Raw genomic sequence first — 27,217 nt, 5'->3', positions numbered from 1 at the left:
GTTTTTTTTAGAAACTCCAGTTGCACAGTGCAAAAAAATTACATTCTTACTTAGCATTTTGTCTTGTTGTCAGTAGAAATATCTAAAAATTCTTAAATTAACATGTATTTTCTTGATAAGCAAAATGACCTAGGAAAATAAGTCTATTTTTAGACAAAAATATAAACTTTAAGTAAATTAGTGCTTAAAACAAGCAAAAAAAAAAACTGCCAATGGAATAAGAAAAAAATTCTTGAAATAAGTTTACTTACTAAGTCATAAACACTTAATTCAAGAAAATGTTTCTTATTCCATTGGCTGATTATTTTGCTTGTTTTAACTCTTTCCCCACCAGCGTTTTTTTAAAAAAGTTGCCAGCCAGCATTTTTCATGATTTTCACAAAAGTTTAATGCCTTTCAGAAAATGTTCTTCTTTAAATATATAAACAAACAATATATCAGATGAAAGAACAGACCCTCTGCTTTCAAACAAAAAAAAAAAAACGTTTCATCCTACCTTCATTAGTTCTCTTGTAATCACCTCTCAAACATGGGTAGGTTTCTTCAAAAACACCCAATTTTAAGCAAAAAGCTGAGATAATTCAATTTTTGCGAAGGACTTTTGATTGCGGAAAGACGGAAAATCTCGTCAATGGCGGGGAAGCGTTTTCTCTTAATTGACGAGATATCTCGTCAATGGCGGCGAAATAGTTAAGCACAAATTCGCTTAAATGTTAGATAAAATTTTTAGACATTTTTATTGAAAACAAGACAAAAATACTAAGACAGTAATTTTTTGCAGTGCAGTGTCATCGCACCAGATTTTATGGGAAATGTCAGCTGATTTTCAATTAACGTAAAGATAAGTGTATAAAGTAATCTGTGATTTCATGTTTCAAACTGAGATGGCGATAGTGAGTCAAAAGTTACAGATTGCAGCTTTATTTTTATTATCCCTTCAAACAAGATTACTTGAGAAGCTAAATAAGGTAAATCTCAGACTGGAATATAAAGTTGTTTACTCACATCATTGGGAATGGTGAGTTCATGAGTACTGGCCGGGGGACTGGCATCCAAACCTGGATCAGAGAGCAGAGGGAAGGTCGGGACACAGCATAGGAACAACAACACTGTACTACAAAACACCAGTATGACTGTCCCTGCAACGTTTTTAACCTAGTTTAACGACATAGACCAGGGCTAATCAACATCGGTCCTGGAGGGTTGCTGTCCTGAAGTGTTTAGCTGCAACCCTTAACCAACACCCTTAACCAACAACCAACTAAAAAGGCTAATTAAAGTGTACGGGATTATCTGTAAATGACATGCAGGGGTGTTTAATTAAATGCTGTAAGACCCTGGCCCTTCAGGACCAAAGCTGACCAGCCATGATAAAGACTCCTTAGTCAACTAACTTTGATAACTTAGTTTTGTGGATAAACTGCATGGGTGGATCAGCATTAGATCAACTACAACAACCTGGACCAGTATGAAGTTTAAATATGGCTTTTAAAGTGGACTCTGGACAAACAGTGGCCTAATGAATAATTTCCAGAAACTCAACATAAGCTGCGTTTCCATTAACTCTTTCCCCGCCAGCGTTTTTTTTTTTTAAAGTTGCAAGCCAGCGGCAGCATTTTTCATGATTTTCACAAAAGTTTAATGCCTTCCAGAAAATGTTCTTCTTAAAATATATAAACATACAATATATCAAATAAAAGAACAGACCCTCTGCTTTTAAACAAACAAAAAAAAGTTTCATCCATTAGTTCTCTTTTTATTACCTCTCAAATATGGGCAGGTTTCTTCAAAAACACCAAATTTTGATAATTACATTTTTGAGAAGTACTTTTGTTAAAGATCAGATTCAGACTGATCATCAAAACATACACCAACATGCAACTGCTTGCCCTAGGGCGATACTTTCGGGTTTTATAAGTTGCCCAATCTGGTGGAAAATAGCGGTATTGCGGAAAGCCGGAAACACTCGTCATTGGCAGGGAAGCGTTTTCTCTTAAATGACGAGATAACTCGTCAATGGCGACGAAAGTTAAGATTTGCACAAAACGTTTACATTATTTCCTAAATATCGACAAAAACTATCGCGAATTGACAGCGTTTTCTCTAACAGATTTGCAACTAAAACATGATGATGATGTCTTGTGATAAGTCATTCCAAAAACCGTGCCGAAGGGTGTGTTCGACTTCATACGGTGCCACGCAGGTTCTTGTGATGCCACATGAAGTCGAAACACCTCTTCTGTCTTGTTCTCCAACCAAACATGGCGCGCCATTTTTAAAGAATAATCATAGGACTTTTACGCACGTCAGGTCACCTGTAAATGCTAAAAAAAATGTTTTAATTGCCTGCAAAACCACCCTACCAGAGCGTAAAAACTTTTTTGAGATATTTAGGAGTTTATTGCTGCATGTAAAAAAATACTACGTTTTTACAACTTATAAAATGAAGTTGACTTTTTTAAACTATATTTTATGAGTTATAACAACTCCTCTGTAGTTATAACAACTTATCTCTAGTCAAGATACATAATAGTAATTTGAAGTGACTTGTAAATCTGAGTTGATTCAACACAAATTATTTTTTAAAAGTGGCAGCAAAGTATTTTTTAAAAGTGTGTGTTTTGCGCAATTTGAAGGGTAATGGAAACACAGCTATAATCTCAAGAGAGCATTTTTTTATGAAGGCCGTGTTTCACCTCAAACTAGTCTAAATATCTCTTGCGTCCTAAAATCTTGTCATCTACAATCTTTCCAGTGTCCTTGGTTTGATGCAAACATTTATTTATGTTTGATATACTATGTGTAAATACAGTAACAAGGCACACAGGCATTTAGGTTTGCTTAGTTCAAACCAAGTCTATCAAGATTACACATTATTAATGTCTTGCTGTGTTCTGTAAAATCAAAACGCTGATATGCTTCTCTTGTAGTTTCTGAAGGGCAGGTAAGAACACATTTTAAGTGATTTGTAATTCCTTTCGAGTACAAAAATGTACACCATTAGTCTCTTTGTACTTGACAATTTTGCATAAGAAAATGTCACCATTTTATCTACGACTGAACGTTATAGAATTATGTAAGCACATAGGAGTTGTATGTTAGTTTAACATTGCACTGTTATTTTAATAAAATAAAAAAACACCAAAAATTAAATATAAAAATAATTATTTAAGCAAACAACCTCTAAATATCGATACAACAAACAAAAACAAAAAACGTACGCAAACTAAAAATGCCACAATGGCAAGAGCAACCACCACGGGCATGTCATGTTGTTCGACATGGATCGAGAAGGAAAGAAGAAATAGAAAGACAAAGAGAGCGTCTCTACAGGTACAAAGAGAAGGAATTTTGAAAAGGGCTCGTGGGTACGTACCAGGGAAAGCAGGGGTGGTCTGTCCGAGGGGAGTAAAGGGGGTTTGCTGCATAGCCAACTGGTGGAGCTTGGTCAACTGCTGAGGGTTTGGAGGGACAGTAGAGCTAAGAGTTTATTATTATAAGACAGGTCACACCAAGAAATCAAGAAACTACGCTAGAACAAAGATACATTGAGGATAAGAAGCCATGACACACTGTGGTGGAAGAAGAGCAATAGAAAGCTCAAGATATAGAAACTTTAGTAGGACTTGGCCTGACTTGGACCTATAACCTCATATTGTTATAATATGTGATCCAGTCTGTGAAAACCAAGCTGATGTCATTTTTTTGTGATTTACTACATAAAATCATCCTACATAATGTAAAGAACACACATATATATGTGACATGTGCTGGCAAAATAAGTCGGAATTAGCAAATTTGTTAGTTATATATTTATGTTAAAGTATTTATACTTTGACATTCTCTATTAAAACAACTTTAAAATGAAGTATGATTTGTTGAAATCTGACAGCAAAGTCAGTTTTGAGTTAAATCGAGATTTTTTTTGAGGGTTCAAAAGCAAAATTAGCGCATCCATACCTTAAAAATCTCTGGTAAAACTAATAGATTTAGCACACACAAAGTAAAAAACAATGCTATAGGAACAATATATCGTCGCTGTCCGATGAAACTCACGTATGTTCATTTTGCCGATTTTGAGATTTTTCGACAGATTGAATGTCCAGGTTCATTTCCATATACAGTATGCGTCACATACCTAAATAGCCAATGAAAACTTGTGAAATCATGTCATCTGATTTTCACGTACCCGTTTGGTGTCAAAGCTGTCAATCACGCCGCATATCTTCCGCCTGTCTCGCATCTCGCCGGTCTCGTAAAGTTTCATCGAACCTCAGCACTGGATATAGCCGAATAAACATGACAATGACTTTCCTTCGAGGTAAACGTTTCCCCCGGACGCCAGACTAACATCTAGGAGTTACTTAATTACGGTAGGACTGTGCAAACAAAGTATCTGTCTAGCATTGGTGATATTTACGCTGGGGATTTCCCCACCACTTTTTGAAAGCATTTGGTTAAAAATGTTCTGAAAAATCAAGCGATGCTTAAGACTGGTTTTGTGGTCCAGGGTCACATATGTTGCGTTGTATGCTTATGGTGTGTTTTCTTGTACATATGTATGAAATTCATTGTAATCATTTATTAAACGCGCTGCTGTTTTCTACGGTATGGTGCTTTGGCATTGTTCGGTTGAGCTGGTGTTGCAGGGACTGTTACATGTGTGATGTGTGCATTCGACATTGTTGAGGGTTTATAAATTTATGCTGAGTATTTTCTTGTTGTTGACTGGCCTACGCTATGCCCATTTTTGATGCGCGTTATTCAATATTTTTCCCGTCATGCAGTAATGTTTTTATCTGATCTTTTGTCCCCACCACTTTTCAACACAAACTGACGCCCCTGTTGTGTAGCATTACCATGTCAGTGTATTGATTCATTGTCCCTTAATGGTTTGCAAGAGACATTTAATACACTTATAATTAATATTAAATAAAGTAAGCGTAAATACGAAACGCGACTTGGCCATTCTAATTAATGATCGGAAGAACGCGTATCGATCAAAGTTACTGTAAAATATGCACGCATGTCCATTTAAACTCAATTTTGGTCAAATGTGGATTATATCATGACACTGGCAAGAATATGGTTACATGTAAATATGCCGTACCAAGTATGACAACGCTACATTCAACTGCTTTTGATATACGGTGTTTTTTTTCACTTTCTGAAAAGTTACCGTTTTGGACATACGTGAGTTTCATCAGGCAGCGACGATATGTTCAACTTTTTTCTTTCTTTTATTGTTTGATTGACATTGAGACAGACAGCTTTAATATCTACTGTAATGCAAAAATCTAATATAATGTTTCACATCTGGAGCCTCATTTATAAAGAGTGCATATGAACAGATATCCACAGCAAAGTCCATATTTATGAAAACTGTCTTTGACGTGGAAAAGTGCTTAGCGCCATGTCAGGGTCTGTGCAGTTGTACACACTTTTGCTTGTCTAAATGTTGCAGGATTTTGGAAATATAAAGTACAGTTCTATGCAAAAATCTTAGGCCACCATGCCATAATAAGATTTGTTGTTTTTGCAATTGTATAGTGATCATTTATAATCCCAGTGTCTTTATTAGAACACAACCAGAAAATACAAGAAATGTGTATGTAGTATTAAAAACAGTGTAAAATGATAAGCTGAAGTGTCAAGTATTTAGGGTAAATTCCACTTGAGCAATAGCAGGCAGCTGCAGGATTTCTTAAACCTAAATTAAATTAAATCCTAATTTCTAATTCATCATTAAAATGCAGAGATTTGAAGCTATTTAGCTGCACACAATTTCAAGATCATTTGCGATTTACAGATTTCACATCTATTTGCGCGTTTTGTGCGCACGTTCGTTTTATGAATCACACGTACATACTTTTGAGAAATTATTGTGAGATCAAATTTAGGACGTTTTCAACGCAGCATTTTATAAATAAGGCCACTGATATTTTCCCCATCAGTTAACCAAATATTCACTTATATATGGATCAATGACGTGAGGTTAATTATTTTGTGTCCGTATGGTTCAATTAAATGTAAAAGGGTTAAAATTTCAAAATAAATTAGCAAAAACTTGCATACACTTTTTTTTTGAGGACCAAGTCTAAAATTTCTGATTTTATTTCATTTTGACCGGATATTTGGGTGATAATGGCAAAAATGTCAATGTGGTGTAACCGGTCTGTGTCAATTGGTGTAACTAGTATTTTTTTCTTAAATAAAAATATTAATATATTCATAAAAAATGTGGAATACAATATAAAATATAATCATCTAGCTTAGTGTTATATGATTTTTTACATATATTTTTACATCATTTGTCAAAGATTATTTAGAAAACAGAGCTGTTTTCAGCATATGTCCGGACAAATATTATAAAATGCATTAAAATTGACATTTAGAAATAACTAATACAATTATATTTAAATGATTACGCTTACATCAAGGTGGATAAAATATTTAATATTTATCATTCTTTGGCGCAATTGGCGGTTACACCCTTTGACATTTTCAGGTCCATTCAGTCTTGGCTTCCATAAAAATGGTGCAAATGTAATTTTTTATTGCATACAATTAACATAAATGCACTATAATGTGCATTGAAATAAACCTGATGCATGCTTTTAAAACAAGTTTTTAAAAAAGATTTTTTAATTTCTCATCTTGCCAAACTGTCACTGATCCCTATATGACAATATATCTGCATGAATTCTTGTCAAAACAGATATTTTTAAAACTGTAATTCGGGGTATGTGTGTATATATCAGGATTGCGCGCTGACGCATCTGTGTGCATGTTTTGGATCTGTCGGCGCGAGGAAGATCGTTTTCATGTCTTATCGCTCTTAATAACTTTTATAACATCAATCAGGTCCCAACATTTATCTCTCTTAATAACATCAAGCAAGTCCTACACTTTATTTTCTAATTCCTGCATGTTTTAAAACCAAAACGTCACGCGCATGTGGATGGACACGCATCTTTGTGTTAGAGTAAGCATTTAGGACGGTACACCTCTTAGAAAATGTACAAATGAAATATTTAATGACTATTTAAGAGCACTGAGATCGCTAGACGAGGGCTTAATGTTCTTATTTTTATGAAAAACACGACAAAAAACGACATTTATACTTATGCCTCTAGCTCAAAATTAGACGATGCGCATTCCGACTCATTTTGCTAGCACGGGTCACATATATCCACACAGTACACAAAAATTCCCAATTCATTTTAGGGAGGCTTGGCAACCACATGGAAGGAGCTTAGTACAGTGTCATTTGGCTATTTCTACTGGTAGAAGTGTAATTTAAATAACACGTGATCAAATTTATCATACATGCTTGTTTCAAGATCAAAGGTCTTTAGTTTTTGATATTATGTAACCTACACGCTATGAAATGGTCTTAACAGATTCAAGGGCAACATTATCACCAGATTTTTTTTCCCTATGACACATGCCTCAACTACGCATGAAGTATTATTCTTCAGAAATATGAACATAAGTGCTTGGGCAACCTTGAGAGGACACATAAACCTCGAGCACGTTCCTCGTTCATCTCAACCTCCCATATTAAAAGCCTCTGAACACTCTAAATCTGAGTTTAAAGCAAGCCGAAACTAACGTCCAACCTCGACTTGAGTTATTGCAGTGTCAACCGAAGCGTCTCAAAGCATCAATCACTGCCTATCTTAAATGAAAAACTGACACACGCCATCTCTCTTTCACTCCGATAGATATTCATTTAGATTATCGATGAGGAAAGCATTGCTATCTCGATCAAAGAACCATCAGGATTGTAATGGCGTTTCCATTTCGAATAGGTCAGTGGTTCTCAAACTGCGATACGTGAAAGTATACAATGAACGAATTTCGAATTAATTCGCAAATATTACGACGATATCTGTTCCAACAGGCCAAGTCCTTAGAAGTTTTACATTTTGGAGGGTTGAAGGTTGAGAACAATTTCAGATTGTAATGTGACAAAAATTACACATCAGAAACGTCATATTAATATTATTGATTAATATTAATAGAGAGGTTAAGTACAAAATCATGCAGACTGCTGATGATAATATGGATTGAGGAAAGGGTTAGGGTTGGCTGGGGACTCACATCTGGGTGTGGAATGGCATATTGTCCCTGAATCGTGTAGGCCTGTAAAGATGAAACAAAAGAGAAGAAAAATCAAACACATTTTCACATGGCTGCAAGGCCCAACAAACACAAGTAATTTATTCATAACCACTAAAAGATCTATTCATATTTTAGAGGAACACTTACTCTTACTACTTTTAAATGATTTAAAAGCTTATAAACCTAGAAGTCTTAAGAAATTTATTTTCCAGATTTTATAAAAATAATCTCCATAAATAGTAATGTAATAATATTCAGCGAGTGTGTTATTTAATATGTGAAGTTATTTCACATAATTTTCACATAACAGTATATTGATTCTTGTCTGTGTGTGTGTGCATTGGGTCAAAAAGAGACTTTAGGTTAAATTAACCCAGAAAATGTTTATATTTGAACCAACAACAACCCAGCATGAGTTAATTTACATTCCAAAGGGCTGGGCTCGTCCCTTTTTGACCCAATGATGTGTTGAAAATAACCCAGTATTTTTAAGAGTGTATAGTGTACCTATAAAGTCTGTATCTGAATGGATTAGATTAGATGAACAGATAATATCCTTTGGCAAGATTTCTATTTAAGAAATGCCATAAAGTTCTGCAAAAACTGCATTTCAGGCCATATTATATATTTTTTTTAAACTACCCATTACATCACAGTCCGAAAATATAATCAAAATATGTACCCCAGTTGTCACTGGGGCTGTACCCTTTCAAAAAGTTCATTTTTGCACCTTGCAAGAGTTCATATTAGTACCTCAGAGGTACAGATTGGTACTAAAGAGAGCTTATTATCACCTTCAAAGCACTATTCGGACTGGATTAGTTTTCCAAACAACATTTGAGTTTTAACGTGTCCCCTGTTATGTTTGTGATTTTATGTACCCATTTGGACAGGAAGATTACGTGCTTTGAATACGCGTATTTAAATTTTGCTTAACATGTAAGGAATAATCGATGACAAGCCGTTGAATTATAAAAAAAATAATGCACACCCAAAGTGGTTATCGCGTCATGCCGTTATCGCGGGTGTGCATTATTTTCGAATAATTCAAAGGACCGGAGTCAATTATTCTGCTTATACCACGATTAAATATTGCTCTGGTGCCAATTTTTAAGACATTTTAAAGTGTGCGGTTAATGGAAAATAATCAACACCCATGAAACATTTCTCAACCAAATAGAATAAAGCATTCAACAGCCCCATTGTATAATTAAAATTATTACAGGATTATTACACATGTAATGTGTTAATTTAATTTAAATTAATCAAAATAAATTATACAAATCTGACTAAAGTAGCCTTTGTGTGTTGTGTTATGTTTAACTGGCTGCTTATAATAAACCCATAGAAATGAAGAAATCATGATTAATAACCATTTATTTTCTTCATTAATTAACATTACCATTCTGAAGTGGACAACAATAAGGTTGAGTTTCTTACGTTATACCAAGCGTGCCGAACAAGCCCTGAAAAGTGAAGCCAAAACCCCCCAGTGACTGGTCCCACTATAGATCATAAACCCCACCTCCCCATGTTATTCAATGGCACTTGAGACAAACTAAACAATTTAATTACACTTCAATTATCTTTTTCTGAAGCTGCTTTCTGTCATTTACTGTAGTTTTTATCACGCTGATGTAAATTCAAGTGTTTTTAAAATAAGTTTGTGTTTAGTTCGTTATTTAATGCTATTAAAACTGTGGTGTCACGTCATGATTGACTGCTGTGATATGTGTATTCTGCGAGGGCGGGGCCTTAATTCGCTACTGTGCAGACTCAAGACCCAAGATGTCAGCGCCGTATCTGGACACTGGCGGCTTTACTTTTCACCAATGGAAGAGAGCGAACGGGCGTCGTCCATCTTTTTTTACAGTCTATGATTTATACTAATACAGTGGCTAGTCTTAAAGGGATAGTTTACCCAAAAATGAAAATTCTGGATTTTCGGCAAAAACAATAGGTAAATTGCTCTGGAATTTTTATGGAGGTCGTGAGAAAACACAGACATTTCGAAATACGGAATGGGATTAAAAACACAAAGTACCTTCTGAGAAGTACGATTTTCTTAGAGGTCGTCCGAATAGGGGTTAAGATGCATATTAGAATCTCAAAGGGAAATATTGGTACCAAATAAAGACATTTTCACATGTACTCCCCCAGCTGGGCATATTTTGCCTATTTTTTGTAACAGTGTGGGTGATTGCATAATTGCAAGTACACTCTCAAATAAAAGGTATAAGAAGGTACAAAAGTTGTCAATGGGGCATTACTGTACCTGTAAAATTACACCTTTGTACCGAAAACGTGCATATAGGTACCTCAAAGTACACGTGTACCAATATTAGGAAGCTTTTAAAAGCTACCGTCCCAGTGACAACTTACATTTGGTGTCCAAAGTCATTGTTTATTCTGCTTTTTTCAAATGGTTATATTTTTTATTATTTTAATAATCTGGTACTTACTGTCATGGATCACAAGATGTTACAAGCCACAACAATATAATATATTAAAATCAATGAGTAAAATCTAATTTTGATGCTCTTAATCTAATAATTACATAATGAGATTTAGCCTGGATTTCCACGACAGTTGTGCAGAATAGATGTCAAGTGTATTGCTAAAGGATATAACCATTCAACGTACAAAGAAATGTTAAATAAAAAAACTAAAAACGCATTGTATTGTGTGTTGGTTAGCAAATGAGTGGGGATGAACGTGAATCATGTCTGTCAGCATATCCGTTTAATATTTATAACTTGACATTTCAAGTTTTATTGGAATCCCATATTAATGCAAATTCAGGTGGACAAACACAGCTGAAGTATTTCCTCACCGTGAAACACTCGTGCTTGGTTCAAGCTTTGAAAATATTAAAAGGATATGATATTTGCCCAGAGAAGGAGGAGTTTATTTTGCAATAAGAGTTTGCAAATGAGATGCCGTAAGGCTGGTTGAGCGGGCAGCATCTTGAATAAAAATACCATCTTACAGACACTCAAAGCTCAAAATACCATATAGATCATTTATTATAGCATGATAAAATTGTTTAATGTGCATTTCAGCCAATCCTACACTTGGTCAAAATATTGTTGCTGAAACTATGTCTCCACTGAGGTCCAACCAAAAACCTCATTTGCAATCCAAAGCTCCTCCCTCCGTACAAGCGCGCCCCTGGTTAGGATGGTGTGACGTCATGCGAGTGAGAATGTGAGAAACCTGAGTAGACTAACAGGCAGTGGCTGGTGCTGGAGTAACAGGCTGAGATTGGCTGCAGACGCCGCCAGCGGGTCGGCTCTTACCTGGCCACCTGAAAAAATGACGGGGGTGGTGGCGGGCTTGGGGCGGTAGGGGATAGTGGCACCTTTCGGTGGGGACTAGGAAAGGGGAACAGGCAAAAGGCAGAAAGAGTGTCAGACCAGGAAACAGTAGACAAAGTAAATTTGCAGTATAGTCATGGATCTCGTGTGAAGATTGGTATTCACTGAGCTATGTGGAGTTAAGGTTGAACTGTCTACTGTATGAAAGATGTGTACAGAAGGAAAAAAAATTTGGAAGTCACCTTAAAGCATCAGAGCGCTATAGCAGAAAGTTAACAGGAGGCACAGGCTGGACTTGGATTCAAATACTGAATATTGTGCACTATATACTGTTTACTAAGTATAATAATATGTGAAACTGTATGCATTATGCAACTATCCAGTAGCTGTGTCTCAATTCAGAGGCTGCATCATCCAAAGGCTGCATTTTAAGACCTGCAACTATGTTGCTGTCCTGTTTCTGGCCATGTTTTTATAAATGTGCTTTGATGTTTCATTAAGTAAATGGCATCTAAGGCCCTGTCCCAAATAGCACACTCCGGACTTGTGGTCCTCCTCAGAGTCCACACTTTGATGACATCATAGAGTGCAGACTTTAGGGACCCTTGATGCGAGTCCACGTGGGTGCACCGGAGTCGTGTTTTGGAACAGACTCGAGCGTCACGCCGGAAATAGCAAGGGAAGTTGCACGTCAGTGTGAATTCCTCCCTTCCGTCGTCGGATTGATCTGATTGCTCTTTTGCAAGGACTTCTGGGTTGGTAAAGTGCGCAAAGCCTGCTGCAGTGCGGGCTTTGCCGGAGACCGCATCAAGGGGGCAAAGGGGGCGCTGATGAGCAGACTTCAAAGCGTAAAATAACAGATGGGACACCCTACGGACTCGTAGACTAAGCGAGCACGCGCAATTTAAGTCCACAAGACCGAAAGTCCACATGAAGTGCGCCATTTGGGACAGGGCCTAAGTATCATCTTGTAAATAAATATTTAGTTTGCATTTTTATTCAATTATATTTTATTGAATGCTCTTGGGCTATATATTTAACACTTGATTGTTTTCCCTCACTTTTGTGGACTTATCCAAGTCACTTTGGATAAAAAAGTCTGCTAAATGCCTATATATTAAAGGGGACATTTTTTAAGATGTCAAATAAATATTTGGTGTCTCCAGAGTACGTATGTGAAGTTTTAGCTCAAAACACCATATAGATAATTTATTATAGTATGTTAAAATTGCCACTTTGTAGGTGTAAGCAAAAATGTGCCGTTTTGGGTGTGTCCTTTAAAATGCAAATGAGCTGATCTCTGCACTAAATGGCAGTGCCGTGGTTGGATAGTGCAGATTAAGGGGCGATATTATTCCCTTCTGACATCACAGGGGGAGCCAAATTTCAATGACCTATTTTTTCACATGCTTGCAGAGAATGGTCTACCAAAACTAAGTAACTGGGTTGATCTTTTTCACATTTTCTAGTTTGATACAAGCACTGGAGACCCAATTATAGCAACTTAACATTGAAAAAGTCAGATTTTCATAATACGTCCCCTTTAATATAAATATATATTTTTAAAAATGTAAAGAAACAGATTATAGCTGGTATCAGTTCCTCAAATGAATGGTCAAGCGCCTCACATTGTGGGATACAGTATGGCATGCACTATGCTATAACATTTATAATTTCTCTTATAATTCACTGTACTGTACCTCCAGCATGACCACACATATCTGTTTGACACACTGGATAATGGCTTCCGGGGTGCCGGAGATTGTCACAGCGCGCTCTGTGGAGTTAGGCAGCATGTCCCCTGCTACCTGCACCTGAGCTCCTGTGGACTGAAGTGGAAAAAACACAGTCTGTGAATCTGCTATTAAACGTGTGATTCCTTCTGAGACCACAATGTGACTCGCTCTCAAGGGAACGGTCGGCCAAATGTTACCGACACATCTGGGTGATTCTCACGAAATCCAGATTTAGAAGGTGTCCAGTATAAGAATTTTTAAAAAGCCCTTGAAGCCAATTTTTTTGCAAATATAAGATTAAAGTCTGAACTTACTATAACCATTATTTTTAGAGGATTAAAATCATCATTATCAAAAATTATCATTACCGCAACATGATATTACATTAAATATATGCATTTACAAACTCATGTTTCGGTAATGAGAACTAAAAAGTTGTCTAGGTACTTTGACAAACAAAATTTCAACTTTTATCTGGAGAGAAAAAATAAAAACTGCTAACCTGGTAGCCATCTTTTGTGTCACAGTCAATTATGTCCCTTCAAACAATTTTTTTTAAATGTTAGCTCCTTGAGGGCTTAAACAATGATTGAAAATTGTTGCAAACTATGAGAAAATTGTTTTTGGACACATTTATATTCCTTATTATTGTCTTTACATTTACCAATGATCACCAAATACCACACGTTTCTTTACTGTAAATGTTTATAGTATAACATGCACTGAAGCTTTTTATTTTTTAGATTTTTTAATTATAAATATTTCCATGTCAAGGAACCCAAATCCAGTCATGGACACGTTGAGGTAATGACATTTTTCCCCTTAAATGTGGAAAAAACATTTGAATGTCATTTGAAATCATGTGCAAAATAGTACATGAAGAGATGTTTGTAACTGTATGCTTCTTATTTTGATACTCTTACTTTGCATTTACTTTTTTTATCAAAATGTTTCATGACACCTCATAAGTCTAATTTCGCGAGAATCACCCAAACACATAATCAGTCCAGAGGATTTTTATCCAAAGAGGGCAGATCGTCTCTTTATCATCTATCAAAGTGGCCATTTCTAAAGCAGGACACATTTTAAAAAGTTTTGCTTTTGCATCTTCTTTATCTGTTTGTGCAAAAATAGAGATATTTATGGTCAGGGGCGATCAGCGAAGGTCTGTCCGGACACACGCGGGTCTCCGTGCAGCATCCAACCCATACTCAAGCATGGACACATATGCAATACAAATTATTTCTCATACAAATGATTACTTTACCAGACAGTCAGGGCAGCAATAATTTGCGTCATTTACAGGACATTCACAAATTAAGAATAGAAAAGTGGGGAAATATCTGTAGGCACTTACCGTAACTGATATTATTAATCAGTCATAAATTCTTACCTTCGATTAACGGTTAACCGGTCAATATGAACATCCAGTGCAAAGTCAATATGGCTAGAGCATATTCAGTCTAGAAATCAATTTAAATGCATCCGATTGATTTTTCTGTTCACAGTGTGTACCAAAGAGCTGTATTGTTAGTTCAAAGATGATAAAATATCATATAAAAGAAACAGTAAAAGAACAGATGAATTAAAAAATGTGAAAGAATATAGGATGCATAAATAAAATAAACATCAAACATGCATCTGTTCAAACCTAGTGGTTATTACAAAGATGCAAATTAAAAAATAAGCCTTAAGGCACGTTTGAAATATTTACAAAAGGTAGAAGAACCTTTTCAAAAACAGATTTTTGAAATAACAAAAGCTGAGATTTGCACCTCTCTCATTTCTTTGATTTTGGAGCCTCCTTTGCCAATGAGAGAACCACACTGACTGGCGGGCACCACAAGGCGCAGGGTGACAGGTGGCTTACTGGTGGCGGGACTGTTGCTCATGGAGTTGATTATATCCTGAAAAAACATAACACAACAATAAAATATATACAATAATACTTCAATAGAGCTGAAGCAACAGAGCAGGTGCTGTTATAAAGCAAGATAAATACACAGTACACCACACAATGCTATGAAGTAGAGATGGGTATGACACAAAACTGTGTAGTGGTGATTCAGGTTTGGTTTACTGGTAGGATTGTCACAGTAGTGTTTCTGTGATCTCTATGCTCAGTGAAGTGAAGAAAGTCAAATATCCTCTTCAAACTTGTATGCGATCATAGCGAAGGCTTTAAAGATGGCATCTGTGGGCCCAGTGATGGTGACAATCCTCTCAGGACAGTTTCCTTCAGAGATGTTGATGCGAGCGCCGCTCTGCAGAAAAACAAAGGTCAAGATATTGCGAAAATATACTTCATGAATAAATGCAATATATGCTAAGTGTTCATTTTCACTTGATAAAATACTCCAGCCAGTTTATTAGTTTTTTTCTCTCTATTTTTCCACAGTGTGTTTTGATGGGTTGAATTAAGATTAAACAGAAGTAACATTTTATACTGCATTTTATGCATTGCATTTACATTCAAATTTAAGGAGAATTATTATGTATATATATATAAATAAAATATACATTTAAATACAAATAAAGCGATCTATATATTGTTTTATAGGGTTAAATTCAAAGGGACCTCACATAACCTATACACTTTGCACCACTAACACAACCCTTTACAATTTTACTTGTAGCATTTCTTTTTCTTAACTCTTTCCCGCCAGCGTTTTTAAAAAAGTTGCCAGCCAGCACCAGCATTTTTACGATTTTCAAAAAAAGTATAATGCCTTTTTCATAAAATATTTTTCTTTAAATATATAAACATACAATATATCAAATCAAAGAACAGACCCTCTGCTTTCAAACAAAAATTCATCTTCATTTGTTTTCTTTTTATCACCTCTCAAATATGGGTACCAAATTTTGAGCAAAAAGCTGAGATAATTGCATTTTTTTGAAGGACTTTTGTTAGAGATCAGATTCAGAGCGATTATCAAAATATACACAGAGTTTTAACTGTTTTGGCCTAGGATGCTTCCGGGTTTTATACGTTGGGAAGAGCGCCACCTGGTGGGTAATAACGGAAATATAGATTGACGTAAAAACTCGTCATTGGCAGGGAAGCTTTTTTTCTTAATTGAGGAGTTATCTCATCAATGGCGGGGAAAGAGTTAAAAAAGTCCTTATCCAGTTAAAGCTGCACTAGACCTAACTGTGGTTTCACACCAGCCAGGTTTGAGGGGTCAAATTCACGTCTACCACGTCTAGTTTGCCGCTTGAACATTTTGAGTTTACTCGCTTCATTCATACATGAAAGTCGCGTGTAAAATTCTAGTCATCGAGACATTTACATGGAAATTCGCATTTTGGGAGGGGCTTCTGCGACATCGCTCGCTTCCTGTAATCACGTCACTACTAGAGCAAGCTCCTGATTGGTTTCCGCCAAAGTTAAATTTTTCAACTCGTGCGTTTTCCGTGGCAGTGCTCAATTCGCGTGAATGAGGCGGATTTGCGTCTACCACGGCGCACTAAACGCCTCATTCGTGCCGCGGGACCTCCAGACACGCGTCAACGCATCTTCACATTAACTGAACATTAAAATCACCCGCGTTTGACGCCTCTACCGCAGCTGTTGTGAACGCAGCATAAGTCAGAGTTGGACTTACAGGAAATAACAACATGTTGCTGAAGTAAACATACCTCTTCACGCATCTTCTTCACAGTTTCCCCTTTCTATAGTAAAAAAGATTAAATGTTTACATTATACAGGACTTAAAACTTTTTTTTACTTAGAAGTCAATATATCTAACATACCTTTCCAATGATGCTTCCAACTTCCTGCGGAAAAAAAAAAAAATAAACAGACAAACAAAACATTTTAATAATAAGCAAAACATTTGGGCTGTGTACAAAGTACACAACCGCTCAAAAGAAATACTCATTCTTTAGAATAAAATACAGAACAACACACATATAACAGACAATTATGTTGAGACCAAATCAAATAAATCAAACCTATGTTGTTTATCTTTGCCTAAAATTTGCAGAAATGTACACTTGGCATTGTATCAAGTAGCTTCTTGATGTCTCACCCTGAGATGCCTTTTCCTTTATTCTGGACTATTATTGGCTATTTTTTATATAAATCATATAATCATTTAAGTCATCCATTTACTTTTTTTTAATGAAAGAGTAGTTTTAAAGAAATTAATAGGTTACCACAATTATATTTTTGTCTACAAAAGTAATTTCAAACATTTAAGCATACTCTATGAAACACTGCATGATTTTTAAGATCATGGGAAACATTTCAGTCAAATGTTCTTAAACTACTGAACGGCAGTGAATATAAACAAATTGCCTTACAAAAATGTTATTCTTTATTCAATCCTTGTATTCATGAATCTGAAAGGCCATTGGTACCCTGAATTACTGTACTTGGGCCTGAAACAGTAGGTTAACAAGGACATGCCCCTGAGGCACACGGCTGTGACATCACCAACCTACCCACAAGCCTTTTCTCTGTACTGCTTTGCGGGCTCAGCTTCCTTGCCGTGCATGAGAAGCCTGATGGTCAGGGTCACATTCAGCCCGCCCTCAGATTGGACTTTGCCGGGTTCCATACTAGGAGTGGAGGTGAAGCAGGAATATGATCACGTGACAGGAAATTCCCAGGAGCAGGACAAGAATGATGGTTCAGCAGCCAACCAGTCACCTGCGTGAGGAGAAAGGGTGACCGTAGAAAAGTCATAAAAAGCTTGCAGATTTTCAAATGAGTAATGGAGCCATTTGCAGTGTGTTTGTTTGGCTCTGCCCAGGAATAAAAGCTTAGAATGAAATGAATGTTCCGGTTCAATACTAGTTTGGATAATTTTATGGGCAATATTTGTGGGATATTGTTGGTTACCAAAGAATATTATTAGTAATGCACTTTTTCATTAAAGCTCTTACATGAATTATTTAGTAAAGCCTTTTTGAACAGTACAGTTCTCTAAATCATCATTTAAAAAGGTCAGATCGCCTATTAGCTGGATGTATAATTCATGTGGTTGTATTTTGCACTATGTAATATATGTACAGTATATAAAATGTGTGTATTTTAATTTATTTCATGGCCCCAAGTACATTAACTGTTAGTCATTTTTGCTAATAGATTTTTCCAAAATTTTCCACAAATGCTGCTGATCGATTTCTATTCTGTAATAATATAATGTGACATCATTAACAACCTTTTATATGCAGAATGTGAACACAAGAGGGAGCACTTCACAAGTAATCAAAGTCATCATTCCCGGAAGAAATTTCCAAATTAATCTGAGGATCAGCCAGTGCTTTGAGATCATACAGCTTTCGGCATATGTCATATGTTCAGCATACACTGCCAGCGCAAGAAGATGCACATCATACAAATCTGACATTTGACAGAACTTGTGTGACAATTGATTCCTGTCAAATCTTAAAAAATAAGAAAATGAAGGTACTCGATTTTATAGCAGTGATGTACAGATATCTCAACAGGATTATGGGAATGCTTCAAACACAGACACATGGCCGATGACTTTTAATGTTATGGCTGGGTTTACACAAAATGTATGGCTGTAGAAACCCAGAAAGCTCTATATCATCACTACATCGTGTAATCATTTATTTAATATTAATTTAATGCTCATTTAATTATGTTTTTAGCCCCCAAAGAGTGCACTCCTGGCTCCATTTAATACATTATACTAGGTGGTCTCAAACTTTTCAGAGTGTGCCCCCCCTTCTATGCCTCTCTTTGTGGCCCCCCTCTCCAAAGAGAAATCATGACACAAAACAAACGTAAAACTCTTTATTTAAAATTTGTATTCAACAAAACATATTGACTCATTACCCGCCAGCCTTTTTTGAAAAGTTGCCCCCCTTTTTCACAAAAGTTTCACAAAATGCCTTCCAGGAAATTGTTCTTCTAAAAATATATTAACACAAAAATAAATCAAATGAAAGAATAGACCCTCTGCTTTCAAACGAACAATAAACAAACCTATCAATATCGTCCTATCAATATTTTCTCTCTGTTATATGCTCTTAAAGCAACACCAAAGATTTTTTTTTACCTTAAAATAACGTTTTCAAAAAAGTTTCAGTGGTTCATCCACTCAAAACAGGGTGAATGACACTTTCACATTCGCTTTGCAGCCCTCTATTGGCCAAACCCGCACTAAAGAAGTTTCCAACCGTCGGGTAGTGGTCCTGTATTTCGAGTGAAAACTACAAAAACTTGCTTTACGGCAGACCTACAATCCAATCAGAGCCAGTTATGCTGCAGTATTTACGACAGTGGTAATGAACAATTACGCTTCTAACCTGTAGGGGGAGCAAAGAGCAATAAGTCTTTAGTGTTGCTTTAAAGGGACAATAAGCAGAATTTACCCCCATCTAGTGGTGACATTGTATTTTGCATTCCAATGATTAGTGCTCTCTAGCGCCTCGCTTTTCCAAATGCGTGTTGCAACTACGGTAGCCGTTATGTACTCGCCCGTTTCAGCTAGCTCATGTGTTCTGAATGAAAACGCGTTTTGGAAACGCATTGGTAGGCTAGTGCTTTTTGTTGTTCTCTGCTATTATAGTTTATCAATATGGCGGAACGACATGGAAGAGAATAAATTCTAAGCTTACAAACAGTCAGATCACTGGCAGAGGTCAATTGACACCAACAAGGACCTATTTTTTTAATAAAGACATTGATTTTGATAAATAAAAAAACATTCTTACTGTCCCTTTAAATATGGGAATTTTCAAAATTGCTTTTTTGTGAAGGAATTTTTGTTGATGATTATCAAAACATGCATGAAACGTAAAACGAATATTTTTTTGCTTCATTTTTGTTATAAATTGGGTAAGTGCACCATCTAGGGGATGATCACGGTATTACAGATAACCATAAAAACTTCATCAGGAACACGTTTTTTCATGCAAATGTTTTCTCTTAACTCTTTCACCGCCAGCGTTTTTTAAAAAGTTGCCAGCCAGCGCCAGCGTTTTTCATGATTTTCACAAAAGTTTAATGCCTTCCAGAAAATGTTCTTCTTCAAATATATAAACATACAATATACCAAATGAAAGAACAGACCCTCTGCTTTCAAAAAAAAAAAAAAAACGTTTCATCCTACCTTCCGTAGTTCTTTTGTAATCAGCTTTTGAATATGGGTAGGTTTCTGCAAAAACACCACATTTTGAGCAAAAAGCTGAGATAATTCAATTTTTGTGACAGACTTTTCATAGAGATCCCATTGAGAGCGATCAGACACGGACATGCATCAGCTTGCCATAGGGCAATACTTCCGGTTTTAAAAAGTTGCGGAAGCCACCTAGTGGATAATAGCGGTATTGCGGAAAGACGGAAATACTCTTCATTGGCGGGGAAGCGTTTTCTCTTGATTGACGAGATATCTCGTCAATGGCGGGGAAAGAGTTAATTGATGAGATAACTTGTCAATGGCAGGAAAAGCGTTAAATGATACAATGTAGTGCTGTTGATTGGTAGCTTTCTTTTTCTGAGATTTGATTACAGAGGATTTATGATCAAGTAATGCTTTTTATAAAATGCCACCATCTCATGCCCCCAAAGGGAGCTTTGAAATTTTAAGCTCTAAAGATTGTTGTGTTCAAATTTGCAAATGCAATCATTTCAGTCAAAGTTTCAGTACATGCTCAAACATTTTAATTAAAATACTCCTACAGTGTGTCAAATGTCTCATTTGTGCCTAGTTGTACTTTCCTACATTTTCTGAGACCAAGTTGATGAATGATAAATTATATTTGTGACTCTCAATTATAAACCTATATCTAGCGTTCATTGCCATACACGGTCACGTGGGTTTAGGATCAACAACGACTGAGAGATTGAAACATTAAGCCCTTCCAGTCCAGCTCCCAAACCTTCAAATAGAAAGCAGGATGAAAAGAGAGGAGAATTATGGCGACTGTAAAAACCATTTAACAAGAGATACAGTATATAGCATGTGTGTTCAAGGATGGCGAGTGCAGAGCACATGTGGTGTATGTGAGGATGTTACAAAGAGAGAGAGACGTAAGAAGCGTAAGAGCGTGCGAGAGAGAGAGAGTAAAAGAGTAAGAGAGAGAGAGAGAAAGCAGATTCTAATGGGTGGATGAGATGAGCCGCCAGCTGTCCACCAATCTCCCTGCTTAACACAGATTGCATAAATGTAATCTGCATTAAGAGCATACAAAGCTACAAAGAAAAAAGCAAATGAACAGAAGTAAACTGTCTAAGGCCTGCACATCTACAAATAAACTGTCCCATAAATCACAAGTCGTCTTATGTGACGGTGGCCTTGATAGGTTCAGATAAAGGGTGTAGCAATGCACTTTTCACTTTACTAAAAACTATCAATGCAAATTCAAAGTTCTTATGAAAATTGGGTTGAATCCTTGAAACCTTCCATCCTTATCCACACTATTTCTACGCCCCATGACGTTTTGTGCGAATTATGGGCGCGACTTCCGGCACGTACTGTCAAAGAATCCAAAAGTAAGGTGGATACAGTATGTTGTACTTTAATAAAAAACAAAAACAGCTTCACGTCTCACATGGTGGTTTCATTTCTGTGATATTCAAGCTCAGCACTCAACTGTTTGCCAATCCATTAACCTATACATGTTCAGTTCTGTTCAAACATCACAAATTTAATGTGAATTCACGGTGTACAGAATGGGACTACGCATTCACAAAAGGAGTAAAAACTGTATTTATGCGCAGTATGTACATGGACAGAGACAGCCTCTCACGAGCAATAAAAAATTCTGTGCTTCTTCATACTGTATGACTCATGAAATGTTTCTTTATCCGACAACATAAACCTCAAATGTCGTCAAGTCCAAGCCTGCATGAAATCTTATCTAATTAAATCAGCCTGTAAGACAGCAAACAACTCAGAGGATGTGTGTGAGGTACTAACACCTTTTGGCAACTTGCCAAATACACCGAACCTGGATAGTGGAAATGAATTCTTATCGCTGATGTGATGCTAATGCTTTAGTTCTGGTGCTTCAAATGAAACGCCGCATGATTTGCATGAATATTACTCAGATTATCATGTTTACTTGAAGGGATGGATGCCCAAAGGATGCTCTCGAACGTCTTGGTATATTTTTAGGTGACTTAAAAGGAAGTTTGTTTAGGCCCATTTAGGATCTAAAAGATTTTCTGTTCTGTTTAACCATCAGTATCCTTTATGTTATAGACGGTTTCAGCAGTAACAACATAAACAAATGGCTTTCTTGGAACAAATGTAGCTTTCTGTAAACTTCCACAAAGAATCAATAACAACAGAGTCCTTTTACTGTAGAATAGTGATTTCTAATAACAAGCTAAATAAATAAAAGTAGTTAGTTTTGAATTGTAGTTTAAATTGTAGCTAAAGCGTATCAAAAACTACACTGGGCTAACGTTACTGTGTAAAATGAATTTATACAATGTTAACTATAGATTGCCAAACCTCTCTTCACATAGCGGTGATCCATGATTGCCATCTCCACTCGTTTTTAGGAAACTAAACATTTGTTATTTTCGACGAGGCACTAGGGGTGCCGCGGTGACAGAATTTTCCCACCGGTTAATCGGCGCGTCACAAACCCGGTAATCCCGGTTTCACCGTGTGGGAGGGGCTTATAAATGCGCATGCAGACGTGCACATTTTACTTTCACTTTTGAATTACGCAACTGTTTAAATGCAGTGCTTGCGTACGCTGCGTTAAATCGCGTATGAATTTGCGTGCAATGCGAGCGCAACAGCTGGTTTAATTAAGTGCTTGAGTCAATGTGTGCAGGTAATTCTCACAGAACCCGCCAGTCCCAAGCAGAGCAACCGGCTACTTCGCCATATAGCGCTGCTTGAAATGATGGGTTTATTATTTTTCTTGATGAAAAACACAAGAACAAAACGATCTCGGTTATATTAAACATCATATATGTATATTATAACAACAACGAGTAAGCACGCGGCTTCTGTCATCATCTAGTCAGTCAGCTTGCCTCGCACACTCTGACAGGAATAAATGAAATCTGACACCTGCTGTGCTGCTCTGTGACGTGACGCGCGTTCAGCTCCGCTGTCAGCATACACACTCGGTTGTAAGCGTTTGCTCTCTCTAACGAAACTAAATGATTTAATTACATGAAAATATCAAAACGACGGTGAAAGACGGTGTCGCGGTGGGCAAGTGATCTAACCGGTGAGAGGCTGAAGCACCGGTTATCACCGTTTCACCGACCATCGCGGCAAGCCTACGAGGCACTAGTTCCAGAGTTCAGTTTAGCCACTAGTTAAACCATTAAACAAACAAAGAATAGAAGTTAAGGTCAGTCCAGACGCGTAACCACAACAATGTGCGGGCATTCAATGAAAGTGTCTATATGTGACCCTGGACCACAAAACCATAAGAGTCAGTTTTTTGAAATTGAGATTTATACATCATCTAAAAAGTTGAATAAATAAGGTTTCCATTGGTTTGTTAGGACAGGACAATATTTGGCTGAGATACTATTTAAAAATCTGGAATCTGAGTGTGGCAAAAAATTTAGATATTGAGAAAATCGGCTTTAAAGAAGTCCTAAGCAGCCCATGTTAGTAATGATAAATACATTTTTTATATATTTGTAGAACATGATCTTTACATACTATCCTAATTATTTTTGGCATAAAAGAAAAATCGATCATTTTGACTCATACAGTACAATGTATTGTTGGCCATTGCTACAAACATACCTGTGCTTGACAGTTTTTGTGGTCCAGGCTCACATATGAGGACTACATAAAAATCAGACATTCTATTCCTTCATGTATAATATTTGAAAATATAGAAAAAATATATTTTGTAAATTGTTAAAAAATACATATTAAAAAAGTAAAATTATTTTACTGTTTTGGTCCCTAGTTGTCACTGGGGTACCCTTTCAAAAAGCTACACCTTTGTACCTATAAAGTTCATATTAGTACCTCACAGGTACATACTGGAACCAAATGTATACATATCTGTACCTAAACAGTACATCTTTTTTAAGGGTACTGCCCCAGGGACAGCTAAGGACAGTTTTTTTCTGACAGTGCAGTTATTTCAGTGTATTATGGGTACATTACATGCTAGCTATAAAAATGGACAGAATGCTTACTAACATAATTTAAGAAAATAATATTGACATTTTTGTAGAAATGTAACTTGTGCCTTTTATGGAAAACGACTTATGCAAAGAGTTTGGTTCCAAAACGCAATAAATCAATTTTTAATAAGATGAAAACTACTGTTGTCTGTTACAAACTTACACATAGCATCTTTAGGCTATAATAACATTAGAAAATTCAAATCCATAATTAGATTTTTTAAACATTTACTGTATTATAAAAACTGATTATTTTCCAAAAAATGTTTTGGTCCTGCTCGATTTTCGTTGACTTTGAGTAAAAAAATTGAAAGTTTTTCATAAGATCGCCTGGAGTCAATGTGTTAGCATGACAGAAGATTGATGCTGTCTGGAGAACAAGCAACAGCCAGCATTTTTCCATCGCCTGAGTGTAAATTATTTGATTTTGATGGCTTACGTTTCTTCCCCTCTACAGAAAACCACCACAGGTTTATCAATGCCATCAAAATTACTATTTTTTTTTGTTGTTGTTTGTTGAAGTACAAAGTAGATGAGGAAAACTAGGATTCTGTGTGTATTCAAAGCGCCGCCATTATGGTGACAATGTGTGGAATGGTGTGCTGTGATTGGTTGAGTGGATTTATTGCATTCTGCAGAGAAGGAGGACTGCCGTTTAATGCAGTTTGGAAAAAAGGGAAAAAAGATGACAGAATAACACAGCGAATATTGGATTTTGCGTAAAAAGAAGAACTGACTTTTTAATACTGACCTGATACAATACTGATTGGTGGTAACTATTGTTTTAAGCAGTTTATTGTGTTTTGGAACCAAAACTCTTCATATGAATAATAGATATGTACATATGTAAGCCCAAATGTTTTGCATGCAAGTACTGCACGCAAGTAAAAAACAGACCCCAAAACAGAGACATCTGTGCAGATTTTGGCAGTCCTTAGAGCAACTGCATGAACAAACCAGTGCTACCCTAAAAGGCACGTGTCCTTTGAAACCTGATAAACTGATGCTGTGTGAGTAAGCCATTTCCAATACCTTTCAACAAAGTATGAGCTATTAAAACTTAGAAACACTTTACATTTTTATTATTTGTTTTGTTTTAACCACAAGCCTCATATCTTTATAGCGCTAGATAAGCTCTGTGTTTGCTAAAGCACAGGACAAAAAAAGTGGGTCATGGAAAGAGCTTCTGGCCTCTTCCTCTGTGGTACCTATTGAATTAATCACGCTTTACGGTTGGTTGGGCAGCGCTCTCAAAATGCTCCCTTTTCTCTCATTTCATTGGTTCAAGCACAACAGTGGTATACTGTATCTAGTTTTAAAACGTATTAATGACCAGCAGTCCAATATTTCTTTCATCCATAGTTTGGTGACAATGTTTACTAAGTTTCATACCTCTAATTTTGAACTCCGATGATTTTAAAGCTGCAAAATTATATGCATGAAAATTCCCGAGCGCATAAGGAATAATGGCATTAATAAATTTCAGTCGGACCTTCACACAGAGCTACCATATTAAATAATTAGCTGCTGGGAGTTGGCATGAAAATCATAGCATCTCTTTATCCAAACGTATCTGACTTAAATGTCCTTAACACTCAGCTGACTTTAACAACTATTGAAATGATTAAAGTACTGTTCAAATGAATCTGTGCAAACATAACACGTGAGGATTGAACAAACATTTAAGCTGGTCTGATTATTGCTTATGGCTTAATAAATCAATCGTTATTGCTGTTCGGTTTGCACAGTGAGGAGGAATTCAGATACATGGCATATACAAAACAGACTAGAAATATTACTTTGTGGTAACTGCTTGAAAGATAATGACAATGGTGCAACCTCGTAAAAGAAAACAGGAGACAGAACCTGAGGCTGCAATTCGCTCAAGAAACCTGACCACAAAAGTCCCTCTGACCACTGCAATTTAAGCACTTCTGAAATGAGAATATAAATCAAACCCCTTTTTCAGACCATAGGCTGTTTTTCTAATTAATACAAAATGGAAAAAAAATTTTTTTTACATCAGGAGGAAAAGACTGCATAACCAAGCCATTTGTCATATGCCCAAAGGTATTGACCAATCACAATAGAGCAGAAATATATGGGGTACATTGTGGGCAGAACCATCGATTTTTCCTTTTGACGAAATCATTATATTAAAGAAATAATTTATCCTTTAAAAGAAAATTGTGATTATTTACTCCCACACATGGTATTTTAAATCTCTGAGCTGCTTTGGTAGTGTCTTTGGCAAGAAAAAAAATAAAATTCAATAACTTTGAATTTCATTGTGTTCCTCATTCAGAGTATTGCATAGTTTCAGAACTTGACTTATAGTCTTTATTTTTTTATGTAATATTGTGTTCATAAACAATTAATCCTTTTAAGCCACTTTTTTAATTCATTTGCCCTCATAAACTTCAAATCAAAATCTGAAACTGTACTTTCTTTGATGACATCAGCTAGATGGTTTAGGCGGAGCATCTGTTAATTCCGCCCCCTCTCCATTTGTCAGTCTGATGCCAGTTCTAGTTCTGAATGAAACGTCTACAGCAACCAAAGCACATTGAAAAACACAAGCCACGCTCACATTTTTTTACTCGGAAATATGTCACAACATAGAAGTCAGTTCACGGGGACTTTAAATATATTTTAAATAATAAATATATAAGCAATAATGTACGAGAGGCTGTGATGTATCATGGAATAAGTCATGACTGAATGGTGTTGCTAGGCATAACGTGAAATGAGGCAAAGCAACTCCGTCAGCCGTGATTTAGGGGCTGGACACACCAAAGCTTTTGCGCCCGCGGCCAGCGCATGTTTTCAATTGATTCCAATGAAAGCTCGGTGTTTTTCAAATAAGCCAACAACTAGCGGTTTTCTTCCGCGCTGAAAACTGGCGGCCGACGTTTTTTTCCGCGCTCAGCACT

General features: G+C 36.4%; 1 protein-coding gene across 9 annotated transcripts in view; it reads right to left on the bottom strand.

Moving 5' to 3' along the window:
* Window positions 1-27,217, bottom strand: part of pcbp3 (poly(rC) binding protein 3) — a 92,062-nt gene that overhangs the window by 8,540 nt on the left and 56,305 nt on the right. For 2 of the 9 annotated variants that reach the window (XM_073854660.1, XM_073854658.1), the window contains exons 6-15: window positions 17,673-17,837; window positions 16,937-16,962; window positions 16,823-16,855; window positions 15,330-15,444; window positions 14,956-15,089; window positions 13,145-13,273; window positions 11,358-11,501; window positions 8,107-8,148; window positions 3,377-3,452; window positions 1,006-1,058 (exon numbers count right to left, since the gene is read on the bottom strand). In XM_073854660.1, the coding sequence (XP_073710761.1) occupies window positions 1,006-1,058; window positions 3,377-3,452; window positions 8,107-8,148; window positions 11,358-11,501; window positions 13,145-13,273; window positions 14,956-15,089; window positions 15,330-15,444; window positions 16,823-16,855; window positions 16,937-16,962; window positions 17,673-17,745 (825 nt within the window). In that variant the 5' untranslated portion in view covers window positions 17,746-17,837. Of the gene's footprint in view, window positions 1-1,005; window positions 1,059-3,376; window positions 3,481-8,106; window positions 8,149-11,357; window positions 11,502-13,144; window positions 13,274-14,955; window positions 15,090-15,329; window positions 15,445-16,822; window positions 16,856-16,936; window positions 16,963-17,672; window positions 17,838-27,217 lie in introns of all 9 variants that reach the window. The other 7 variants (XM_073854657.1, XM_073854659.1, XM_073854663.1 and 4 more) reach the window with 4 other exon arrangements.

The sequence above is a fragment of the Misgurnus anguillicaudatus genome, chromosome 17 (genome assembly GCF_027580225.2).
Source record: "Misgurnus anguillicaudatus chromosome 17, ASM2758022v2, whole genome shotgun sequence".
Classification (NCBI taxonomy): Eukaryota; Metazoa; Chordata; class Actinopteri; order Cypriniformes; family Cobitidae; genus Misgurnus; species Misgurnus anguillicaudatus.
Note: the sequence above shows the minus strand (reverse complement) of the source record. Positions and strands in the feature narration are given on the sequence as shown.